At 44.3% G+C, this 23,792-nt stretch overlaps 1 protein-coding gene across 3 annotated transcripts in view; it reads left to right on the top strand.

Moving 5' to 3' along the window:
* The first annotated feature begins 2,580 nt into the window (after positions 1-2,580).
* The window catches only part of rps6ka1 (ribosomal protein S6 kinase a, polypeptide 1), a 100,047-nt gene continuing 78,835 nt past the window's right edge, over positions 2,581-23,792 (top strand). The window contains exons 1-2 of one of the 3 annotated variants that reach the window (XM_058398933.1): positions 2,581-3,162; positions 21,563-21,607. In XM_058398933.1, the coding sequence (XP_058254916.1) occupies positions 3,100-3,162; positions 21,563-21,607 (108 nt within the window). In that variant the 5' untranslated portion in view covers positions 2,581-3,099. The remainder of the gene's footprint in view (positions 3,163-21,562; positions 21,608-23,792) is intronic. The other 2 variants (XM_058398935.1, XM_058398937.1) reach the window with 2 other exon arrangements.

The raw sequence follows: 23,792 nt of genomic DNA, 5'->3' as shown, positions 1-23,792 counted from the left end.
GTATGATAAAGCAGAACACATTCTGTGATCATTAGTAATAAATCAATCCAGGACAGTCCAGGGGTGGAACTGAGCACTGCATTAGCACTGGCTGAAAGTGAGTAGTAGATGTTACAGGGTATTCAATTAGAGGAGTACATTCTTGGTGGCTTGCCAAGATTCTGTGGAAAATGGAGTCTGGAGTTGGGCTGAACCACAGAGATAAGGATGAACAGATGTAGATATTAGAGACACCACACCTAATAATATTCTCAGTGCTGTGTGAATTTGTATGAGATGTGTAAGCCTGTCTGATCTGGAAACACATCTGGATGTTAATTTATGTTGAGATTTTGAGTCATTCGTCAAAAGAGAGAGCGAGAGAGAGAGAGAGAGAGAGAGAGAGAGAGAGAAAGAGAAATAAAGAGAGAGAAATGCCTTTTACTTGTCTTGCGGTTTTCTGATGCTTATACTAAGTACCATATGAGCAGGAAGGCCACAGGGTGAAGTGTTCATAGAGAAGTGATTAGGAGTTTTAACACCACAAATAAACTTCTACACAAATAAAACAGACTATAACAAAAATGAAATATGATAAAAAACAATATATATATATATATAAACACACAGTTTATTTATTGGATCAGAGCATCTCCAAACCTGCAGCTGTTGTGGGGTGTTCCCGGTCTGCAGTGGTCAGTATCTATCAAAAGTTGTCCAAGGAAGGAACAGTGGTGAACCGGTGACAGGGTCATGAAGAAGTTAATGCTGGTTCTGATAGAAAGGTGTCAGAATACACAGTGCATGATGGGTCATGGCTGTTTTGGCAGCACCAACACAATATTGGGCAAGTGGTCATAATGTTATGCCTGGTCAGTGTAAATATAGTATTGGACAACCTTCAATTATTCATTCATTCATTCATTCATTCACTTTTTGGGTACATGCTTCTGGATCCAGAGCCTGTCTGATAATTATGATAATAAAGCAATATTGCATGGTACATAAAGTAAATTTTTTTCCAAAAACTGAATGCAAACCTGTATGCTTATTAAAACTAGGCTTTACGGCTTTTAGTACTTTCACTCTAATCGCAGCAAGGGAAAGTCTGAAAAAAAAGGACGAACAAAATTGGAGCAGAGATATTGACAAAAGCAAAAGGACAATAAACTGAAAATAGCCTTTTGAAAGTAGGTCTAATGACGTCTGGCTCCTCTGTGAAGAAGACGTCTGCCATATGATATGAACATAAGTTTTAAATGTTCTTATTGTCTAAAGTGTGCTAATTAGTGTCATTTTTTCACTTTCACACAATACTAATTAGAGACATCAGTGTCAGATTTATGACTCTTACAGCTCAATTTGGATTTCATGAAATACTTCTACTATAGATAGTAGAAATATGTGACATTCTGTACATCATAGAAAAGATACCTTAATATAAAAAGCAGATTTCTGTGAATTTGTCCTTTAAATGCATACAAACGTTAAACACTACGAACATCGCCCATTTCCTTGTGCACTAATTGTATACTACGAACATTGATTAATACATTCATCCTAACTTATTTTGAAGAAATGCAGATACTATACACAGATCAGGCATAACATTATGACCACCTGCCTAATATTGTGTTGGTCCCCCTTTTGCTGCCAAAAACACAACAAACTGTGATGCACTGTGTATTCTGACACCTTTCTATCAGAACCAGCATTAACTTCTTCAGCAGTTTGAGCAACAGTAGCTCGTCTGTTGGATCGGCTCACGCAAGTCCATCAATGAGCCTTGGCCACCCATGAACCTTTCTCTGGTTATTGAGTTTCAATTTCTGTTCTGTTCTGTTCTCCAGGTTAAATACTATATACATGTACAACGACCAATGAAGTGAAGTGAATAAGACTGATGATCTCCTCATCATGGCACCTGTTAGTGGGTGGGATATATTAGGCAGCAGGTGAACATTTTGTCCTCAAAGTTGATGTGTTAGAAGCAGGAAAAATGGACAAGCGTAAGGATTTGAGCGAGTTCGACAAGGGCCAAATTGTGATGGCTAGACCACTGGATCAGAGCATCTCCAAAACTGCAGCTCTTGTGGGGTGTTCCCGGTCTGCAGTGGTCAGTATCTATCAAAAGTGGTCCAAGGAAGGAACAGTGGTGAACCGGTGACAGGGTCATGGGCGGTCAAGGTTCAATGATGCACGTGGGGAGCGAAGACTGGCCGGTGTGATCTGATCCAACAGACGAGCTACTGTTGCTCAAACTGCTGAAGAAGTTAACAAAGACTGTCAACAAAGACCTGAAATATAACTCTCACTCAAATGGGCTAGCTAAAGATTGGAAAAAGTTGTCAAATTTTGTTGAACTTGCCGAATGGAGTAGAAGCAAAGCTTGTTTTCATATAAACTGATCAGAATAAATGAAGCTAGGAGTCTAAACATTATTATATCGTGTATTATAACACCATACAGGCTTCATAAATGTACGCGCGTTATAATTGTTTAGGAAAACCTAGACTCTTGTTTGCGCGCGAGCAGCACCTTTTCACGAAGCGGCCGGAAGGCGGCGCCGCACAGCGCGTGCACGCGGTGGGGCTCGTGCGTTTTTACGCTTCTCCGTGCACAGAGTGACGGTCTTCGTTTCAGAGCGGAATCGGGCAGTCGAGGTTGGGTCACGTCGGTGCTTTCAGATTTAGAAACACAGTGTCAGCCGTGCAAGCGCGCGCAGTGCGGAAGTATCGCTTTACGAGAGTAGCGTTACCATCGTCTGTGTGCCGGGAAGCCGCGTTTCCTGTCTGTCGCCTTTCAAAGGAATGCGCGTGTAAAAAAAAATAAACCGTACCTGCACCAGCGCGAGCTCCGGATTCATTCTTAATTTCTTCTTCTTCTTCTGAGGAGGAGGAGAACCGTGAGGAATCCCGCCTCGTGCGTCATCTACAACGGTGACTGCGTTTGTGTAGCGCGTGAGCGTGGAGTACAAGTGACCATCCCGTTTCTCATCGGAGGACCGCCGCGGTCACCTAAACCTCACCACCGGGATTTGCTTCATCAGCCCCGGAGACGCAGAACCTCCCGTTACAGTTCTACACTTCAGAAGCGAACAGAAACTAGAGACCGGGGAAAATGCCGCTCGCGCAGCTTGCAGAGCCATGGCCCAAAATGGAGCTGGTGCAGCTGGAGACGGAGGTGAGACTCTGAACCCCAGGCATTAACTCACCACCTTCTGTCTCATTAACCCGCAAACTCACCTGGTCTGGGTTGGTTAGCTAAACCTGGTTAGTTAGTAGTGAACATAAATCACTTTCCCGAGCCTCCTCAGGGTTCAAGCCGAGATTTAAATCCTTTTGGAGACAGTTTAATGGTTTTAGGAAGCAGAAAGTTTTTGTTTTTGGGACCAATGGTACCCAAACATGGCACTGTTTAATAACACTCAGTGGTCCTGTAGAGTGTAAAGATTACAGGTAGGAGGAGGAAAAAGGTACTAACTACTCAGGAGAATAAAAGGTACTAGCTATAATCTCAGGAGAGAAAAGGGTACTTGCTACTCTAAGGAGGAAAAGATATTCACTATTCAGAAGAAAAAAAGTATTGGCTATAGTCTCGGGAGAAAAAGGGTACTAACAACTCTCTAAGGGGAAAAAGGGTACTAACTACTCGCTCAGGTGAAAAGGGTACTCACTACTCAGGAGGTGAAAAGGGTACTCACTACTCAGGAGGTGAAAAGGGTACTCACTACTCAGGAGGGAAAAAAAGTACAAAATACAGTCTCAGGAGAAAAAAAGGGTACTTGCTTCTCTCTAAGGGGAAAACGGGTACTAACTACGGTCTCAGGAAAAAACTGGTACTCTCTAAGGGGAAACAGGGTACTCACTACTCTCTAAGGTGAAAAGGGTACTAACTACTCTCTAAGGTGAAAAGGTACTCACTACTCTCTCAGGTGAAAAGGGGTACTTACTACTCAGGAGAAATAAAAGGTACTAACTACTTTCTCAGGAGAAAAAAATGGTACTTGCTACTCTCTAAGGAGAAAAAGAGTACTAACTACTCAGGAGAAAAAAGGCACTAGCTATAGTCTCTGGAGAAAGTGGCACTCATTACTCAGGAGAAAAAAGTGTACTCGCTTCTCTCTAAAGAGTAAAAAGGGTACTCACTACAGTCTCAGGAAAAGCAGGGCACTAAATTGTCATCGCTAATCTGTGAAGCGATATTCTGAAAGCTAGACGCTCAGAAATAAAGGTGCTAAGTGTTGCTTTCCCTTCTCCCTGGGTTTACGGAGACGCGTTTTGTCTGATTAGCGTGTACATTAAAATAATTTATTTTATTAATGACGTTATTAAGGAGAACCTTATTTAAAGTACTCCATGTGCACTTTCCACACTTAATGATGTACTAAAAGTACTCTTGATCCCATCCAAGTGACTTATTAAAGCCTTTTATTTGAGGAAAATAAATGGATTTTACCTTTAAAAAAAAAATAAAAATAAAAAAAATATATAATAAATAAAATAATATATAATAATATATTATAATATAAAAAAAAAATTAATGACCACTGATGTATCTTTACTTTCCCTCAGAAAGATTCCCAGTGCCTACTCTCTTTCAGGGAAAAAATATCTAATACATGCTGAAAAAGTCCACAGATGATGTCACAGCCTAATTTGCATATTCATTGTATCATCATCATTATCATTATCACGATTTGCATATTACAAATGTGTGTCTCGTGAAGAAGGAAGATTTCCTAACGGTGCCTAGAAAAGAATTTGATCAGTCTTATACGATGAAGTCCGTGTTGGTCATTCCAGCACAAATTAAATGTTCTGACCGATACACAATTTTTTATGAATGATGCTTAAAAAAACCCATGAAGCAGTGTTTGTGAGTAGTAAACAGGAGTAAACAGGGAAATGTCTGGGGTTTTTTTGCGCCACCAGAAACAAATTGTGTGTTTTATCTCCATAGTACGTTGAACCTTTTGGGTTATTTTGTAGCCTTAATAGCCTGTATCTCCTGAAACCATCTTTTTCTCCCCGTCTTCGCTGCCCTCCTTCGCGGTCATCAGACAGATAAAGCCGTTCTGGATTATCGCACATGGGATATCTTTGCTCTGAGAGGATGAAATAAAGAATATAAAACAACTTTCATTCCTTCCTTCCTTCCTTCCTCAGGATGACTTGGCTGTACAGTAAATATCTCTGCTGCTGTTTATACTTTATATCATTCACTTTAGTTAGTTAATTAAAACAAAAGAGCTTAATTATAGCTGTTAACTAGTTAGGGATCTTTATCAATCCAAATTCAGGTGTTTGTTTACAGGATTATGGTACTACAATTGAGGTAACATGAACACAACTCATGAATATTCATATTTAACAATTGGCCACGCCCCCTTTACACCCCCCTGAAGTCAATGTCACCACAAAAGCCAGACTCGAAAAATGGTAGTGATGGATGGGAAAGTAAAAAAAATTCTGGGAAAGTGAGTGTATTGTGCTGATAAAGTGTATGCGATTAGAGTAGTGATGTGTGAGTGAGTGTGAGTGAGTGTGAGTGTGTGTGTGTGTGTGAGTGTGTGTGTGTGTGTGAGTGTGTGTGTGTGTGTGAGTGTGTGTGTGTGTGTGAGTGTGTGAGTGTGTGAGTGTGTGAGTGTGTGTGTGTGTGTGAGTGTGTGAGTGTGTGAGTGTGTGAGTGTGTGTGTGAGTGTGTGAGTGTGTGAGTGTGAGTGTGAGTGTGTGAGTGTGAGTGTGAGTGTGAGTGTGTGTGTGTGAGTGAGTGTGAGAGTGTGTGTGTGCGTGTGTGTGAGTGTGTTCTGGGAGTCGGTACAAAGCTCTGTATATTTGTTCAGCTGTGTTTATATGGTCAGAGAGTTGGATCTTTCTAAAATCTTCCTGTTTGCAGCCACATGAACATGTTTATGGCTGGAGGTCAGCCCTTTAAACACACACACACACACACACGGCTCAAAGGAAGTGGGTTTTTTTTTTGCTATACACAGCCATAGCAGTTCAAAATCATTTGGAAATTTTGCTACGTTAATATGATCACACACACACCTCTGTGTGTGTCCAGTATAACCCACAACACTTTTATTGGGAAATAGCCGACTGTAGGTGATTCATCACACCCCTCTCTTATTGCACATCCAGATGTGTGTGCTTTCTTCCATCTACCACAGCACTGCTGTTATTCTCCGATCTGATCGGTCACAAAGGCCAGGGGAAAAGTGCAGGTTTTTAAATGGTCGCTAGTGTTTCTATGGTAACAACTTCCACGGGGACTGGTGTGTGAGGTGCGTGCCTCAGATAAATTAATATATATAGATTTCCATATGAACAGCTGGCGTCTTTTACAGCAGAGCATCGGAATAAAATCGATGTCGAGATGAAGAAAAATCGGGTCGTTGAAGGAGTCTCCAGTGCAAGGGTGTTCTCGTCTGTTCTATAGAGATAGATAACATTTTTAGGGAGAGTTTGAGTGAGTGAGTGTGTGAGGAACAGTATGTGTGTGTGACTGAGTAAGAGTATGAGGGAGAGTGTGCATGAGCGAGTGTATGAGGGAGAGTGTGTGTGAGCGAGTGTATGAGGGAGAGTGTGTGTGAGCGAGTGTGTGAGGGAGAGTGTGCGTGAGCGAGTGTGTGAGGGAGAGTGTGCGTGAGCGAGTGTGTGAGGGAGAGTGTGTGTGAGCGAGTGTGTGAGGGAGAGTGTGCGTGAGCGAGTGTGTGAGGGAGAGTGTGCGTGAGCGAGTGTATGAGGGAGAGTGTGCGTGAGCGAGTGTGTGAGGGAGAGTGTGTGTGAGCGAGTGTGTGAGGGAGAGTGTGTGTGAGCGAGTGTGTGAGGGAGAGTGTGCGTGAGCGAGTGTGTGAGGGAGAGTGTGCGTGAGCGAGTGTGTGAGGGAGAGTGTGCGTGAGCGAGTGTATGAGGGAGAGTGTGCGTGAGCGAGTGTGTGAGGGAGAGTGTGCGTGAGCGAGTGTGTGAGGGAGAGTGTGCGTGAGCGAGTGTGTGAGGGAGAGTGTGCGTGAGCGAGTGTGTGAGGGAGAGTGTGCGTGAGCGAGTGTGTGAGGGAGAGTGTGCGTGAGCGAGTGTGTGAGGGAGAGTGTGCGTGAGCGAGTGTGTGAGGGAGAGTGTGCGTGAGCGAGTGTGTGAGGGAGAGTGTGTGTGAGCGAGTGTGTGAGGGAGAGTGTGTGTGAGCGAGTGTGTGAGGGAGAGTGTGTGTGAGCGAGTGTGTGAGGGAGAGTGTGTGTGAGCGAGTGTGTGAGGGAGAGTGTGTGTGAGCGAGTGTGTGAGGGAGAGTGTGTGTGAGCGAGTGTGTGAGGGAGAGTGTGTGTGAGCGAGTGTGTGAGGGAGAGTGTGCGTGTGCAAGGGAGAGTGCGCGCGAGCGAGTGTGCGAGGGAGAGTGCGCGCGAGCGAGTGCGCGAGGGAGAGTGCGAGCGAGTGCGCGAGGGAGAGTGCGCGCGAGCGAGTGCGCGAGGGAGAGTGCGCGCGAGCGAGAGAGTGTGTGTAAGCGCGTGTGTGTGTGTAAGCGCGTGTGTGTAAGCGCGCGTGTGTGTGTGTAAGCGCGCGCGCGTGTGTGTAAGCGCGTGTGTGTAAGCGCGTGTGTGTAAGCGCGTGTGTGTGTAAGCGCGTGTGTGTGTAAGCGCGCGTGTGTGTGTAAGCGCGCGTGTGTGTGTAAGCGCGCGTGTGTGTAAGCGCGCGTGTGTGTAAGCGCGCGTGTGTGTAAGCGCGCGTGTGTGTAAGCGCGCGTGTGTGTGTAAGCGCGCGCGTGTGTGTAAGCGCGCGCGCGTGTGTGTAAGCGCGCGCGCGTGTGTGTAAGCGCGTGTGTGTAAGCGCGTGTGTGTGTGTAAGCGCGTGTGTGTGTAAGCGCGTGTGTGTGTAAGCGCGCGTGTGTGTGTAAGCGCGCGGGTGTGTGTAAGCGCGCGGGTGTGTGTAAGCGCGCGGGTGTGTGTAAGCGCGCGGGTGTCTGTGTAAGCGCGCGCGTGTGTGTAAGCGCGCGGGTGTGTGTGTAAGCGCGCGGGTGTGTGTGTAAGCGCGCGCGTGTGTGTAAGCGCGCGCGTGTGTGTAAGCGCGCGTGTGTGTGTGTGTAAGCGCGCGTGTGTATGTGTAAGCGCGTGTGTGTAAGTGTGTGTGTAAGCGCGTGTGTGTGTGTGTAAGCGCGTGTGTGTGTGTAAGCGCGTGTGTGTGTGTAAGCGCGTGTGTGTGTGTGTAAGCGTGTGTGTGTGTGTGTAAGCGTGTGTGTGTGTAAGCGTGTGTGTGTAAGCGTGTGTGTGTGTGTAAGCGTGTGTGTGTAAGCGTGTGTGTGTAAGCGTGTGTGTGTAAGCGTGTGTGTAAGCGTGTGTGTGTAAGCGTGTGTGTGTAAGCGTGTGTGTGTAAGCGTGTGTGTAAGCGTGTGTGTGTAAGCGTGTGTGTGTAAGCGCGTGTGTGTGTGTAAGCGCGTGTGTGTGTGTAAGCGTGTGTGTGTAAGCGTGTGTGTGTAAGCGTGTGTGTGTGTGTGTGTAAGCGCGTGTGTGTAAGCGCGTGTGTGTAAGCGCGTGTGTGTGTAAGCGCGTGTGTGTGTGTGTGTGTGTAAGCGCGTGTGTGTGTAAGCGCGTGTGTGTGTAAGCGCGTGTGTGTGTAAGCGTGTGTGTGTGTGTGTGTGTAAGTGTGTGTGTGTAAGTGTGTGTGTGTAAGCGTGTGTGTGTAAGCGTGTGTGTGTGTGTGTAAGTGTGTGTGTGTAAGTGTGTGTGTGTAAGTGTGTGTGTGTGTAAGCGTGTGTGTGTGTAAGCGTGTGTGTGTGTAAGCGCGTGTGTGTAAGCGCGTGTGTGTAAGCGTGTGTGTGTGTGTAAGCGTGTGTGTGTAAGCGTGTGTGTGTGTGTAAGTGTGTGTGTGTAAGCGTGTGTGTGTAAGCGTGTGTGTGTGTAAGCGCGTGTGTGTGTAAGCGCGTGTGTGTGTGTAAGCGCGTGTGTGTGTGTAAGCGTGTGTGTGTGTAAGCGTGTGTGTGTGTAAGCGTGTGTGTGTAAGCGCGTGTGTGTAAGCGCGTGTGTGTGTAAGCGCGTGTGTGTAAGCGCGTGTGTGTACATGTGTGGTGATTGTTCTGTAATTAGTAAACACATTGCTGTGGTGAAGGGCTTGAGGATGTGCTAACTGTGCTGTGCTCTGCTGTGTGTCAGGTCACGTTACACCACCTCTGTGTGTGTGACTCTCTTCCTGTAGTGTTACTGCATGTGCTGTGAAGGTTTCTGAGCTTTACGCTAGCTAAAGTTAGCTCGTGTTTAAATCCAAGCCTTTGTAATTTTAATATCTCAGAGCTCTGATGTAATGATTAACCAGTGATTTATTACAGCAGGATATCATGTGACCATATTTAGAGGCTGGGACACACACACACACACACACACACACACACACACACACCCATAAGTACACACTCTTAACCAGCCGTAAACGGATGATAAGTGACAAGGTGACTGGTGTGTGTGTGCGCGTGTGCGCTGTGCTGGAACAGAGGAAATGCTCACAGAGTCTCTCGGTATTCGTGTCGTCCGTGTCTGGGGTCTCGGAGTAAGTAATGATGATGTTTGTGATAGAGCCAGCCACCATCAACCATTACAACCAGAGTGCTTTACATTCCTTTAGACTAGTGTATATTTGTGTGTGTGTGTGTGTGTGTGTGTGAGTGTATGAGGGTGTGTGTGATTGGGAGAGAGAGAGTGTGAGTGGGTGTATGAGGCTGTGTGTGTGTGTGTGTGTGTGTGTGTGTGTGTGTGTGTGAGTGTATGAGGGTGTGTGTGATTGGGAGAGAGTGTGAGTGGGTGTATGAGGCTGTGTGTGTGTGTGTGTGTGAGTGTATGAGGGTGTGTGTGATTGGGAGAGAGTGTGAGTGGGTGTATGAGGCTGTGTGTGTGTGTGTGTGAGTGTATGAGGGTGTGTGTGATTGGGAGAGAGTGTGAGTGGGTGTATGAGGGAGAGGGTGTGTGATTGGGAGAGACAGTGAGTGTAAGTGAGTGTTTTGAGGGAGAGTGTGTGTGATTGGGAGAGAGTGTGAGTGGGTGTATGAGGCTGTGTGTGTGTGTGAGAGAGACTTTGACTGCGTGTGTGTTGGCATGAGGGATAGTGTGAGTATGTGTGTTGTGTGTGATTGAGTGTATGAGGCTGTGTGTGTGTGTGAGAGAGAGACTTTGACTGCGTGTGTGTTGGCATGAGGGATGGTGTGAGTATGTGTGTTGTGTGTGATTGAGTGTATGAGACTGTGTGTGTGTGTGAGAGAGAGACTTTGACTGAGTGTGTGTGCATGAGGGAGAGTGTGAGTATGTGTGTTGTGTGTGAGTGCATATATGAAGGTGTGTGCATAACTGTGAGTGTGTGAGAGGGTGTGTGTCTGTGACTGTGTGTGTATGACGGAGAGTGCGTGTGTGAGTTTGTGTATGAGAGGGTGTGTGTGTGAGTGAGAGGGTGTGTGTGTGTGACTGTGGCTGAGTGAGTGTGTGCTGGACTGTGTGTGTGATTGTGATTGAGTGTATGAAGGAGAGAGAGTGTGTGTGTGACTGAGTGAGTGTATGAGGGAGTGTGTGTGTGATTGAGTGTATGAGTCTCTATGGCTGAGACTGAGTATGTGTGTGACTGAGTGAGTGTGTAAGGGTGTGTGTGTGTGTGTGTGTGTATGAAAACGGAATCATCTCTTTCTCCTAGTCAGCAGTGTATCTTCTCTGTCTTAATCCTGCACAGCTCTTTCAGCTGGAGTGATGATGATGATGATGATGGCAGAAAAACTGAAACACTCCTGTTTATAGTAAAATCACTTAGACAGATAGAAGTGTTCATCACTGCACACGTTACTCTCACTGTAACTCTCTCTCTCTCTCTCTCTCTCACATACAGACACTTCTTTCTTTCTTTCTTTCTTTCTTTCTTTCTTTCTTTCTTTCTAGTGTGTGAGTATGTGATTTGGGATGCATCTTTAGCAGACAGCTGCCTCTTACCTGATTACTGTGTGAAACTCTACATAATCAACCCTCAAAGCTCAACAGTGACGCTCACCCAGAGACCGGTATCTCCCCAAGTGTGTTAGTGTCAGGATCGTAACCCCCTGCAGGGTGCTTCATGCTTCACAACATTCACGGAATACAAGAGATTTATCAGTGATATGTCGAATCCAGGCTTTTACCGAGTCAGGAGAATTAGCCTAGCGCTGGCTCCGTTCAGATACACAGGATCGGGGTTGTTGTAATCAATCACGAGCGCTGGGTTTACAAAATTCTTTCCCTCACCGTCACTCTTCAATGTACAGAGTGATCTGTAGCACAGCAGTGAAGACGACACTCGCCTGCATTCACGTCCATCCTAACCACTGCCTGATGGGTTCAGTAGTCATTAACGTGTGTGTGTGTGTGTGTGCTTCTTTTAGAGAATGAATGAGGGTTCCATCCAGGCTGTGTGTGTGTAGGTGTGTGTGTGTGTGTGTGTGTGTGTGTGCGCTTCTTTTAGAGAATGAATGAGGGTTCCATCCAGGCTGTGTGTGTGTAGGTGTGTGTGTGGGCAGCTCACCGTTAGTGTAGATTATTTTAAAGTAGGTGGAATCATCCACATCTCAGATCTATTCATGTACTGAACTGTTCCTTTTTTAAATCTCTCTCTCTCTCTTTCTCTCTTTCTCTCGTTGTCTCTGTCTCTCTCTCTCTCTCTCTCTCTCTCTCTCTCTCTCACCACTTTCTTTCTTGCTCTCTCTCTCTCTCTCTCTCTCTCTCTCTCTCTCACCACTTTCTTTCTTGCTCTCTCTCTCACCACTTTCTTTCTTGCTCTCTCTCTCTCTCTCTCTCTCACCACTTTCTTTCTTGCTCTCTCTCTCTCTCTCTCTCTCTCACCACTTTCTTTCTTGCTCTCTCTCTCTCTCTCTCTCTCTCACCACTTTCTTTCTTGCTCTCTCTCTCTCTCTCTCTCTCTCTCACCACTTTCTTTCTCTCTCTCTCTCCTCTGTCTCCTGCTCTGGACCTGTACAGATGTTCAGAGTGTCTTGTGTTGGATCTGTTGGGCATCAGTGCAGTACAGTGACGTGCGTTTAGTCTGCTGTCAGCTTTAAACACACACTGATCTATGAGGAACAGTTTTATACAGTCCTCTTACAAGCTTCCTTTCAGTAAACACTGCATTCGAGCTTCTCTGCTGCGAGAGCTGTGGACCGGTGGATGCAGTGTGGACCGGTGGATGCAGTGTGGACCGGTGGATGCAGTGTGGACGCAGTGTGGACCGGTGGATGCAGTGTGGACGCAGTGTGGACCGGTGGATGCAGTGTGGACGCAGTGTGGACCGGTGGATGCAGTGTGGACGCAGTGTGGACCGGTGGATGCAGTGTGGACGCAGTGTGGACCGGTGGATGCAGTGTGGACCGGTGGATGCAGTGTGGACCGGTGGATGCAGTGTGGACGCAGTGTGGGCCGGTGGGGGCAGTGTGGGCCGGTGGGGGCAGTGTGGGCCGGTGGGGGCAGTGTGGACTGGTGGACTGGTGGAGGCAGTGTGGGCCGGTGGGCGCAGTGTGGGCCGGTGGGCGCAGTGTGGGCCGGTGGGGGCAGTGTGGGCCGGTGGGGGCAGTGTGGGCCGGTGGGGGCAGTGTGGGCCGGTGGGGGCAGTGTGGACTGGTGGACTGGTGGAGGCAGTGTGGGCTGGTGGGCGCAGTGTGGACTGGTGGAGGCAGTGTTGGCTGGTGGACTGGTGGACACATTGTGGACTGGTGGACACATTGTGGACTGGTGGAGGCAGTGTGGGCTGGTGGGCGCAGTGTGGACTGGTGGAGGCAGTGTTGGCTGGTGGACTGGTGGACACATTGTGGACTGGTGGACACATTGTGGACTGGTGGAGGCAGTGTGGATTGAGCTAAATGTATTTCACTGAGGACTTGAACAAATACCATACAGAACAATTTGTTGGTCATTGATGATGATGATTATTAAATTATAATAATAATCCATTTTATTTATTGGCGCCTTTCTAGTCTTTTCAATAGTAAACACTGTGTGTGGTGGTTAACTCAGAAAGGGGCGGGGTTTTCCTTCCTCACAGCTTTCTCCTGTTATTTCTGGCTGCTCTGATTAGCCAGCTGACCTGTTCTGATCTCCAGCACTGTGGACATTCACACACTGACCACTCTCTCCTGATACACTTACCCAGAATCCATAATCCAATATGTAAAGGAGTGTATACCAGCTTCCATACACACACTCCTCCCTCACACACTCCTCTCTCACACACTCCTCTCTCTCTCTCTCTCTCTCTCTCTCTCTCTCTCTCACTCTCACTCTCACTCACACTCTTCTCTCACTCTGTCTCACACACACATCTATCTATCTATCTATCTATCTATCTATCTATCTATCTATCTATCTATCTGTCCTCCCACACACACATTCTCTTTCTTGCACTCTCTTATTCCTGTTCTCTATCTCCTTCCATCATTTCTCTTCTCTCTCCCTCTCTCTCCCTCATTCCTCTTTTTCTCTCACTCCCTTCCCCTCTGTCTCTCTCGCGTGCACACTCATTCATCATCTCTCTATCTATCTCTCCTGTTCCAATCATGAATACATTCTCTCTTGCCCATTCTCTCTCCATATATATCCTTCTCTCATTCCTGTTCTCTCTGTCTCCCTCCATCATTTCTTTTCTCTCTCTTCTTCCTTTCTCTCCCTCTTCTACCCTCATTCCTGTTCTCTCTTTATCTCGCTCTCTTTCCTTCATTCATTGATCTTCTCACTTTCCGTCATCCCTTCTCTCTCTCTCTCTCTCTCTCTCTCTCTCTCTGTCCTGAACTCTCCCCCCTGCTGTAAAGTTGTGCAGCAGAACTGTAGCCTGAGGTTATATAATATAGAACATGGAGTTATGTAACAGGAAATGTTTTATTACAGCAGCTTAACACGCTCGGACGAACCACAGTGGAAGTGTAGAACTATTTTCTGTCTCGTCACCAAAAACGATTCAGGTTCATGTATTCCTCCTAATTTAGTCTTTATACAGGGTTAGGAGTGTTCTAATAATCACTCCATCTTTAACATACAAGATTTGGTGTTTGTGTGTGTGAGTGAGTGAGAGAGAATCTCATTGACTTGCAAAATATCTCACTCCACATACAAACTTGGCACCAATGAGACGGTTTCTTCATGTGATCCTATACATGAACTCTGGCCACTTTATTAGGAACACCAGCCTCTCAGTGATGACATAGCTGATGGGGGCAGATGTGCTGGTTTGAGTATTTCAGAATCCTGACTTTCTAGGATTTTCACACGAAAACAAAACGCCCAGTTCTGTTTTCGATCATGAGAGAGGTGAGACTCTTCTTCTTTTGGCTTTTCCCTTCAGGGGTCTCCACAGCGAATCATCTCTCTCCATCCCTGTCTTCTGCATCCTCAACACTTGCACCCACTAGCTTCATATCCTCATTTATTCCATCCATATACCTCCTCTTTGGCCTTCCTCTTTGCCTCCTGCCTGGCAGCTCCATGTCCAACATTCTCCTACCAATATACTCACTCTCCCTCCTCTGAACATGTCCAATCTGGCCTCCCTAAGTTCGTCCCCCAAATGTCCAACCTGAGCTGTCTCTCTGATGTACTTGTTCCTAATCCTGTCCAACCGTGTCACTCCCAAAGAAAACCTCAACAAGAAGGCTTTGGTGAGACACAGCTACTCTGTACAATCATGATGAACAGAAAAGCATCTCAGAATGTATAACACATCAATTCTTGAGGCACATGTGCTACAACAGAAGAGGATCACATTGAGTTCTTCATCTGTCAGATTATATCAGGAGTCTGAGGCTACAGTGGCAATGAAACCGGACAGCTGAAGATTGGACAAAGAGTAGGTGGTGAATGTTGTGGTAAAAAAATAAATAATAAAGCGTTTAAATTTCCTTTTGGCTGCTCACCACAGCGGATCATCTGATCCTCATTTCTGATTTGGCGCAGGTTTTACTCTGGACGCTCTCCCTGATGCAACCCTCTCATTTTATAGGACCGGCACTGAGAGCTAATCTAACCCCCCAGTGGCAGGGTTGGTTTTCTGCCTGGAAATCAAACCTGGGCCTCAGCAGTGAACGCACCGGATCCTAACCAGGGAATCTTTGGAAATGTTTCATTCTGTGCTTAATTGTTGCTACATCCACTATTTTTCACTGCAGTTCTCTTGACTAGAATCTTCACTGGGTTTTCCACTTGATGATGATTTTCTCCTCAGTGTTGACATTTTGCTGTCAAGGGATTTTAATATTGTGGATCTTAGACATTTTAGGACTAAATGATACTTTATTCCTATATAATAAATAATTATAAAATGAATAATAAAATATTTACTTTTTTGTTTGTTTTGTATTTATTTATGCATTTATTTATTTGTTTTTGTTAATTCATTTATTTTTGTTTTTATTTAATTGTTTTTGTTTTTTGTTAATTTATTTGTTTTTGCTTATTTATTTGCATTTATTTATTTATGCATTTAGTTATGCGTTTGTTTTTGTTAATTTATTTTTGTTTTATTTATTTGTTTTTATTTATATGTATATATTTATTTATTCATTCATGCACATATTTATTTGTTTTTTGTTTTTGTTAATTTATGTTTTTTTATTTATTTATTTGGCTATTTATTGTTGTATGCATTTATTTGTTTATTTGTTGGTTTTATTTGTTTTTGTTTCTACTTATTTATTTGTATTCATTTATTTATTTACTTATGCATTTAATTATTTATGTTTTTGTTAATTTATTTTTGTATTTATTTATTTATGCATGTATTTATTTAGGTTTGTTTTTTGTTTTTGTTTATTTATTTCTAATATCCACCCACTCTTTTTTACAAACTACTCAAATAGTTTTCCATTGTAAAACCACTTCCAGCTTCATGACTCCAGCATCATTACAGACGTGACTGTGTTTAAATCAGCGGTCACTAAACCCTACAGAGGAATAACCTCCTAAAGCATGCCATAAATCTACATGTACCTATTACACATTCATTTATTTTTACTCTACTCACAGCTTTATATTTAGAAGGCTGACATTTTCACAGCCGTTATTTTCTTTTCTTTTCTCTTTTTTTTTTCCCACGATCGATCGGAGCCAGTCACGCCATATGTCCCTAATGTATTAATAATAAATGATTTCAGGCTGCTGATGCTTTGCCAGTAACAAACTACTGAGTCATCATCAGTGATTTTCACAAACCCAGAGCAATCTGTTTTCGCTCGCCCCGTCTTCTGCGCCGCGGCCATATCACACGTCCAGACACGCCGCTTTAGGAAGAGTTTATTTCGGAAAGACTCGCGTTTTTATCACGGATTACGCACGGGTGATCCAGGACTAGTTTTAGGAAAGTGAAAACTTAAACACTTATTACACTTATGCTGCAGAAATTTCAATCTCAGCTTTATTTAATGCGCTGGTTCTAAGATGTTGTTGTTGTTACTATAGTAACTGCTCCATCACAGGGGTGTGCGTGTGTGACACTTAGACATTGAATAACGTGTCTAATTATTGAGTTTTCACTAATTCATGTAGCTACAGGTGAGAAATTCTTCAGTATAAGCCATCGTGTGTGTGTTTTAATTCAGTTCCAGCTAATTGAGCGTAAACGTTTTCTTTTGTCCAGAGCCAAAGCGTTTGTAGTGAATAATCTGCTAAAGAGGGTTGTGCCATGACTGTTGTCACATCATGTTAATTAGACACGGGCCAAAGTCCTGCTTTCCGTCGGAATATCGAAGCAGCACGGCAGCTTGTGCAGTTACCACGGTAACACCTTGCATGTTGTTATTGTGCCCTGAAGCTCTGCGAGAATAAAACTGTCTGTGTGTGTGTGTGTGTGTGTGCACAAGCAAACTCGTCTTCCTTTTCTTATTGAAAGAAATCGATGAAGAGCATCATAAATTGAGCAATGTAGCCTTGAATTTTCTATCTTTATGTTCTCTGTCTCTTTCTCTCTCTCTATTTCATTCTCTCAGTTTCTCTGTCTCTGTCTCTCTCTCTCTCTCTCTCTCTGTCTGTCTGTTTACATCAACACTCATATGAGCTTGTTGAAAATCCTGATCTTAGATTTATTATAATCTTCACTCTTCTGGAAGGATTTCCACTAGATGTTGGAGCATGGCTGTGGGGATTAGTGTTTATTCAGCTACAAGAGCATTAGTGAGATCAGACACTGATGTCAGGTGAGGAGGTCTGGGGTGCAGTCGGTGTTCCGGTTCATCCCAAAGGTGTTCAGTGGGGTTGAGTCAGAGTCAGGGTTCAGTGCAGGACACTCGAGATCTTCCTCTTCAGCATTAACACACCATGTCTTCATGGAGCTCAGGGGCTTTGTGCACAGGGGCCACATGCTGGAACAGGGTTTGAGTCTCTAAGTTCCAGTGAAGGGAAATTGTAACGCTAAAAAATACATCTTTGTGCATTCAGCTTTGTAGGAACCATGGGTGTGATGGTCAGGTCAGAATTGTAGCCATGTAGCCAAGTGAAAAATTCTGTTCTGTGAAAATCTCGGGGTTGAACCTACGTATCCATCGGGGCGACTATTATTAAAAATCATCCCAGACCTGGCACTTGCTTTTCCCAGGAGCTCCGTCTGCTGATTTGTCCACTCCTTTTATCTTAGGCGTTCCTCACTACAGGGAATTGTGAATGTGTTTCAAGAACTCTTAATTGCATTGCATCAAAACCTAAGGAAAGGCAACGCTGAGCTAAAAAAAGACTAAATCTGCACCTCCAAAATGTCAGCTTAATGTTTAATGTTACTGGACGATTATTTGTTTTAATTGTATGGTACAAAGTAGAGACCGCACACACCTACAGTGATTCAGAGTGCTGTGGGTGTGGAGGTTGATCCTCGGTGATGAGGCTAGCCTTCCCCTGCAGGAATGGAAACAGCTAAGGGGTTTGTCGAATAAATCACTGCTTGTACTGACTCCCTAAAAGTTTAGCAGTGCTGGACTGAGTGGAGAAGTGGGGGCACTTTGAGATTGGGAGTGTGAGGACTCATGGGTTAGGGGGGGTTTGAGTTTGGGAGTATGAGGGCTCATGGGTTTGGGGGGGGTTGAGTTTGGGAGTATGAAGACTCATGGGTTTAGGGGGGGTTTGAGTTTGGGAGTATGTGGGCTCATGGGTTTGGGGGGTGGGGGTTGAGTTTGGGAGTATGTGGGCTCATGGGTTAGGGGTGGTTTGATTTTGGGAGTATGTGGGCTCATGGGTTTGGGGGCTTTGGGAGTATGTGGGCTTATGGTTTTGGGGGCTTTGGGAGTATGTGGGCTTATGGGTTTGGGGGCTTTGGGAGTATGTGGGCTCAGGGAGTATGTGGGCTCATGGGTTTGGGGGCTCTGGGAGTATGTGGGCTCATGGGTTTGGGGGCTTTGGGAGTATGTGGGCTCATGGGTTTGGGGGCTTTGGGAGTATGTGGGCTCATGGTTTGAGGGCTTTGGGAGTATGTGGGCTCATGGTTTGAGGGCTTTGGGTTTGGTAGTATGTGGGCTCATGGGTTTGGGGGCTTTGGGAGTATGTGGGCTTATGGCTTTGTGGGTTTGGGGTTGGTAGTATGTGGGCTCATGGGTTTGGGGGCTTTGGGAGTATGTGGGCTCATGGGTTTGGGGGCTTTGGGAGTATGTGGGTTCATGGGTTTGGGGGCTTTGGGTTTGGTAGTATGTGGGCTCATGGGTTTGGGGGCTTTGGGAGTATGTGGGCTTATGGCTTTGTGGGTTTTGGGTTTGGTAGTATGTGGGCTCATGGGTTTGGGGGCTTTGGGAGTATGTGGGCTTATGGCTTTGTGGGTTTGGTAGTATGTGGGTTCATGGGTTTGGGGGCTTTGGGTTTGGTAGTATGTGGGCTCATGGTTTGAGGGGCTTTGAGTCTGGGTTTCATTGAGGGTTTTCAAATTTAGGGAGTTGGGTTTTGGGGCCCTTGGTTTTGGGGCCCTTGGTTTTGGGAGTTTTGTATCTTTTTAAATTGGCTACTTGGAGGCCCTTGAGTTTGGAAGTTTGGTGTCTTTTAAATTTGGTTTCCTCCAGGGTTGGGCATTTTGGAGTACTAGAGTTTAGGACAGGGGTGTCCAGTCTCATCCAGAAAGGACCAGTGTGGGTGCAAGTGTTTATTCCGACTGAGCAGAAGCCATACCTGCATCCACTGAAAACTGAGATCAGTTGATTAAACAGGTGGAATCAGGTGTAGCTTCTGCTTGGTTGGAATGAAAACCTGCACCTACACTGGCCCTTTGTGGATATGATTGGACACCCCTGGTTTAGGAGTTACAGGGTCATTCAATTTTGGGAAGTTGGGAACCATTAAGATTGGGAGTTTGGGGGTCCATGGAGTTTGGAGGTCCATGTTTTGGGAGCTGTGGGATTTGGGAGTTTAATGGGTCCTCTAGTGGGTGAATTTTGATTGCACCTCTAATTTGGGAGGTTAGGGGCCCTTAATTATAGTCTTGAGCCAAGTGTTTAGAGGAATTTGCTGAAATGCAACAGCATATGCAGTCTACTGCATATATAGTGTGTGGGTTGTTGCCAGGGATAATACCTTCCACATGTCCCAAACCCAAAAAATCCTGTTTACTCCAGACTAAAATAAAATTGCGCCATTAAATGTTTACAGCACATGCCTATATATAATGGAGACTGAAACACGCAGCTCTTGCAAACTGAAACCTACAGCTCTTTATCTGACATGCAGGAAATGTAAATGTGTGTACTTCTGCTTTCCGAAAGCTTTTCTGGTTGCCATTTGATGCTCTGGCAGAACATTAGCACAGAATCACAGCTTCCTTATTCTGTAAAAGTAGTTCTACAGATAGTCCACCCTTATATTCCCATTACAACTGAGTGTGTAGTAAACAGGCTTTTTATTCGGCTCCCAGTACAGGAAGACGTTGTTGTTGTTCGTGGTGAATGTACACACTCTACAGATATGGAGCTTACTCTACTGGAGTTTTGGCTGAGCTCCATCATGACTGTCACGAGTGTCGCTGTGAGGACTGTGCGAGTGGATTGACGTTAACACTCGCTTTTTTTATTGGCACTTTTATTTCACACTCCAGGGTCTCTATCACAACTGTAAACTTTTTGCCTTTCTCGTTTTCTCCCACTCATTCCCTTGCTCTGCTTTCTCTCTCTCTCTCTCTCTCTCTCTCTCTCTCTCTCTCTCTCTCTCTCTCTCTCTCTCTGTATTTATTTTCCTTGGCTTTTCTTTGCAGCAGCAGAGTCGGCGTCTCTGTGGCCCTGTAATCTTGTCAGTAATTAAACGTAATTGTATCAGCAATACAGACGACACCTTGAATCTGTACATCTGTACTTTTTGATAATTGATGAAGATGCTGTGCAGCGGTAGTGTGTTCCTGAAAGCTGTGTGTGTGTGTTTGTTTTTGCAGGGGTGGATAAATCTGTATCCCTGGTGCCTGGGACAAAATTGTGTCCTTGCTTTTTCTTTTTTTTTTTTTTGTGGTAGTTGCCTGGCAGACGAGCAACTTCAGTGGGCTGTTGATTTAATTTTCTCCAAAGCTTTTTATTTTTCTTGTTCAACAACCAAAAAAAGAGATATCTTTTATATACCTAGTCACTACTATATATATATATATATATATATATATATATATATATATATATATATATATATATATATATGTGTGTGTGTGTGTGTGTGTGTGTGTGTGTGTATCTTGATGCTATAACAGACTACAGCTCAAGTGACTCAGATCACAGACCCGCTTCTCCACAGTCGGCTAGTGTCTTGCTGCCTTTTTGCTAAACCCATTTTCTTCCAATTTGCTAATCTGCCAGTTCTCACACAACTCCCCAGCTCTACCCTATTTCATGACAGCTACCAGCTGGAGAGGGTGAAGGCTAACACGTGCTTTCTGAGACATGTGAAGCCCGCTAACTGCAGCGTCACAGGGCGGCTTTGGGAAGAGTTATCCATCCTCTTCCTCATGCATGAGCTCGCGGAAGCCTAAGATTAGCTATTATTGCAGTGATTTGGTGAGACAGATGGTCTTACTCTCTCCTTCAATATATATTAGGCAGCAAGTGAACATTTTGTCCTCAAAGTTGAATAATGGACGAGTTAGGATTTGAGCGAGTTTGATGAAGGGCCAAATTGTGATGGCGGATAGACGACTGGATCAGAGCATCTCCAAAACTGCAGCTCTTGTGGGGTGTTCCCAGTCTGCAGTGGTCAGAATCTATCAAAAGTGGTCTAAGGAAGGAACAGTGGTGAACCGGCGACAGGGTCATGGGCGGCCAAGGCTCATTGATGTACGTGGGGAGAGAAGGCTGGCCGGTGTGATCCGATCCAACAGACGAGCTACTGTTGATCACAATATTAGGCAGGTGGTCATAATGTTATGCCTGATTGGTGTATATTTGTGTTAGTGCACTAAACTAGCTTTCCTTACATGTTACATTATATTAGCTACTGTACCACTTTTTAGCTTAAACGGTCATGTGTCCAGGCAACCGAAGCGTATAACCGGGTATAATTGCCCTTTAGAGGAACCTGCTGTGATAGTAGTGATGATTAGACTTATATCTGCATGCTGAACACACTGCTATGTCAGCAAAAATCATCCTCTAACATATATCTTTCTTTTTATTTTCCCAGAATGGACAAAGCACCACTGAAGATGGAGTCGCTCCAGGGGTCAAGGTAAGAGAAGATGAGGAAAAACAAACTCTTACAAAAGCACTTGTTTATGGTCATGTCATATAATCTGGGAAAGGTGAAGTCAGTGTGCTGGGGAATGTGTGTAAACACACACACACACATACACACACACACTCATTTAAAGCGGCATGCGAGTCTAGTAACTGAAACGGATTTGATTGTTCTCGTTAATCAAGTCATTAGGATAAATTTAAAATGAAGCCAGCTCAGCAGTTAGCTGCTTGGTAAATGTATTAATATCCATTAGCAAAAATGAACATCTGAGCAGATTATTTCCTGCGGTACTTAACTCCGAGATGTAAGTATGGATCCTCACACCACTGCACAGCACACAGTAAAGATATGATGATGGATTGGATAATGGATCGGGAAATAGAACGTCCAATCAGAGTCCAGTTCAGCATTTCAGGTCAGTATCAGTGCCATACTGAGAGTCAGTGTCGAGCCTTGGCGCCTCCGGGGTTGTGCTTTTGAGGTCATTGCTTAATGAAATAAATACATTAAGATATCTATCTATCTATCTATCTATCTATCTATCTATCTATCTATCTATCTATCTATCTATCTATCTATCTATCTATCTATCTATCTATCTATCTATCTATCTATCTATCTATCTATCTATCTATCTATCTATCGCCAAGAGATGGTTTAAATAAAGTCTGAAGATTCGACTAAAACAATAGAAATAATTTATTAAGTCACTTTTATTCAGTATTTTATTTATTTACTTAATTATTTATTTATTTGTTTGTTTATTTATTTATTATAATCATTTTAATAGAGAGATGACAAACAAATAGAAGTATATAATTAATTATTAATTATTTTTTTATACAGTAAAAATAATTTTATGCAGTAATTTATTTATTTATTTATTTTTAAAGTAAATAAAATAATAGATTTATAGATTCATACAAACCAATAAAAACTATAAATTGCATAAATTATTTTAAAAAAAATTTGGTTCTGGTTTGGGTGCTAGAGGTATTATTTTTCAGTTTATTTCAATTTTATTTCTATAGCACTTTTAACAATGGACGAAGCAGCCTTGAAAACTGATGAGCAGACAGAGTAAAACTCCTCCATAAAGAAAGGGTTTAATTAAATTCAGTTATTTGTAATTCCAGTACAATATGCTCATTCATTTAGGAAAATAAACCAGTAAACAGACTTGGTGTGTAGGCTGTGCAGAATGAGACGGTGGGCTCAACGGAAGATGTGAATAGTATTGGCACCTATCAGAAGTGATCAGTGCTGAACTGATTGTACCCAAGCCTGAAGATGTCCAGTCTCGCTTTATTTTAAACTTTGAACCTTGAGAAAATTGAGATCGGAGTTAACATATCTGACATTGAACTATCAATGAATAGTACACCGATCAGCCATAACATTATGAGCAGTGAGAGGTGAAGTGAATAACACTGGTGATCTCCTCATCATGGCACCTGTTAGTGGGTGGGATATATTATCAACATTTTGTCCTCAAAGTTGATGTGTTAGAAGCAGGAAAAATGGACAAGAGTAAGGATTTGAGCGAGTTTGATGAATGGCTAGACGACTGGATCGGAGCATCTCCAAAACTGCAGCTCTTGTGGGGTGTTCCCAGGATGTAGTGGTCACTATCTATCAAAAGTGGTCCAAGGAAGGAACAGTGGTGAACCGGAGACAGGGTCATGGGCGGTCAAGGTTCAGTGATGGCCCGTGTGGTCCAATCCAACAGACGAGCTACCGTTGCTCAAATTGCTGAAGAAGTTAATGCTGGTTCTGATAGAAAGGTGTCAGAATACACAGTGCAGCAAAAAGGGGGACCAACACAATATTAGGTAGGTGGTCATAATGTTATGCCAAGAAATTCTGTCAGTTTGGTTAACAATCACTAATATGCGACTGGTTTTATACAGAAGCGGCAGCAGCGTTCACATGCTCCGTCTTAAACGTGATCTGCACTAGATGGCATTTCAGAGACAAAACATCCTTCAGCATCTGGATGTTGGAACTGTAAAGCGTTTAGAGATTTCACCTTGATGAGCTCTGTTATCACTGTGTTATAACCTCTGTTGTTTTTTGGGATTGTTGTATTGAGGCATCTCGTGGAAACCTCTGACCTCGCACTCAGAAGTATTTACTGATATAGACACGGCTGGCACACGACTCAGGACTCGTG

The sequence above is a fragment of the Hemibagrus wyckioides genome, linkage group LG09 (assembly GCF_019097595.1).
Source record: "Hemibagrus wyckioides isolate EC202008001 linkage group LG09, SWU_Hwy_1.0, whole genome shotgun sequence".
Taxonomy (NCBI): domain Eukaryota; kingdom Metazoa; phylum Chordata; class Actinopteri; order Siluriformes; family Bagridae; genus Hemibagrus; species Hemibagrus wyckioides.
This window is presented reverse-complemented; position numbering and strand designations above follow the sequence as displayed.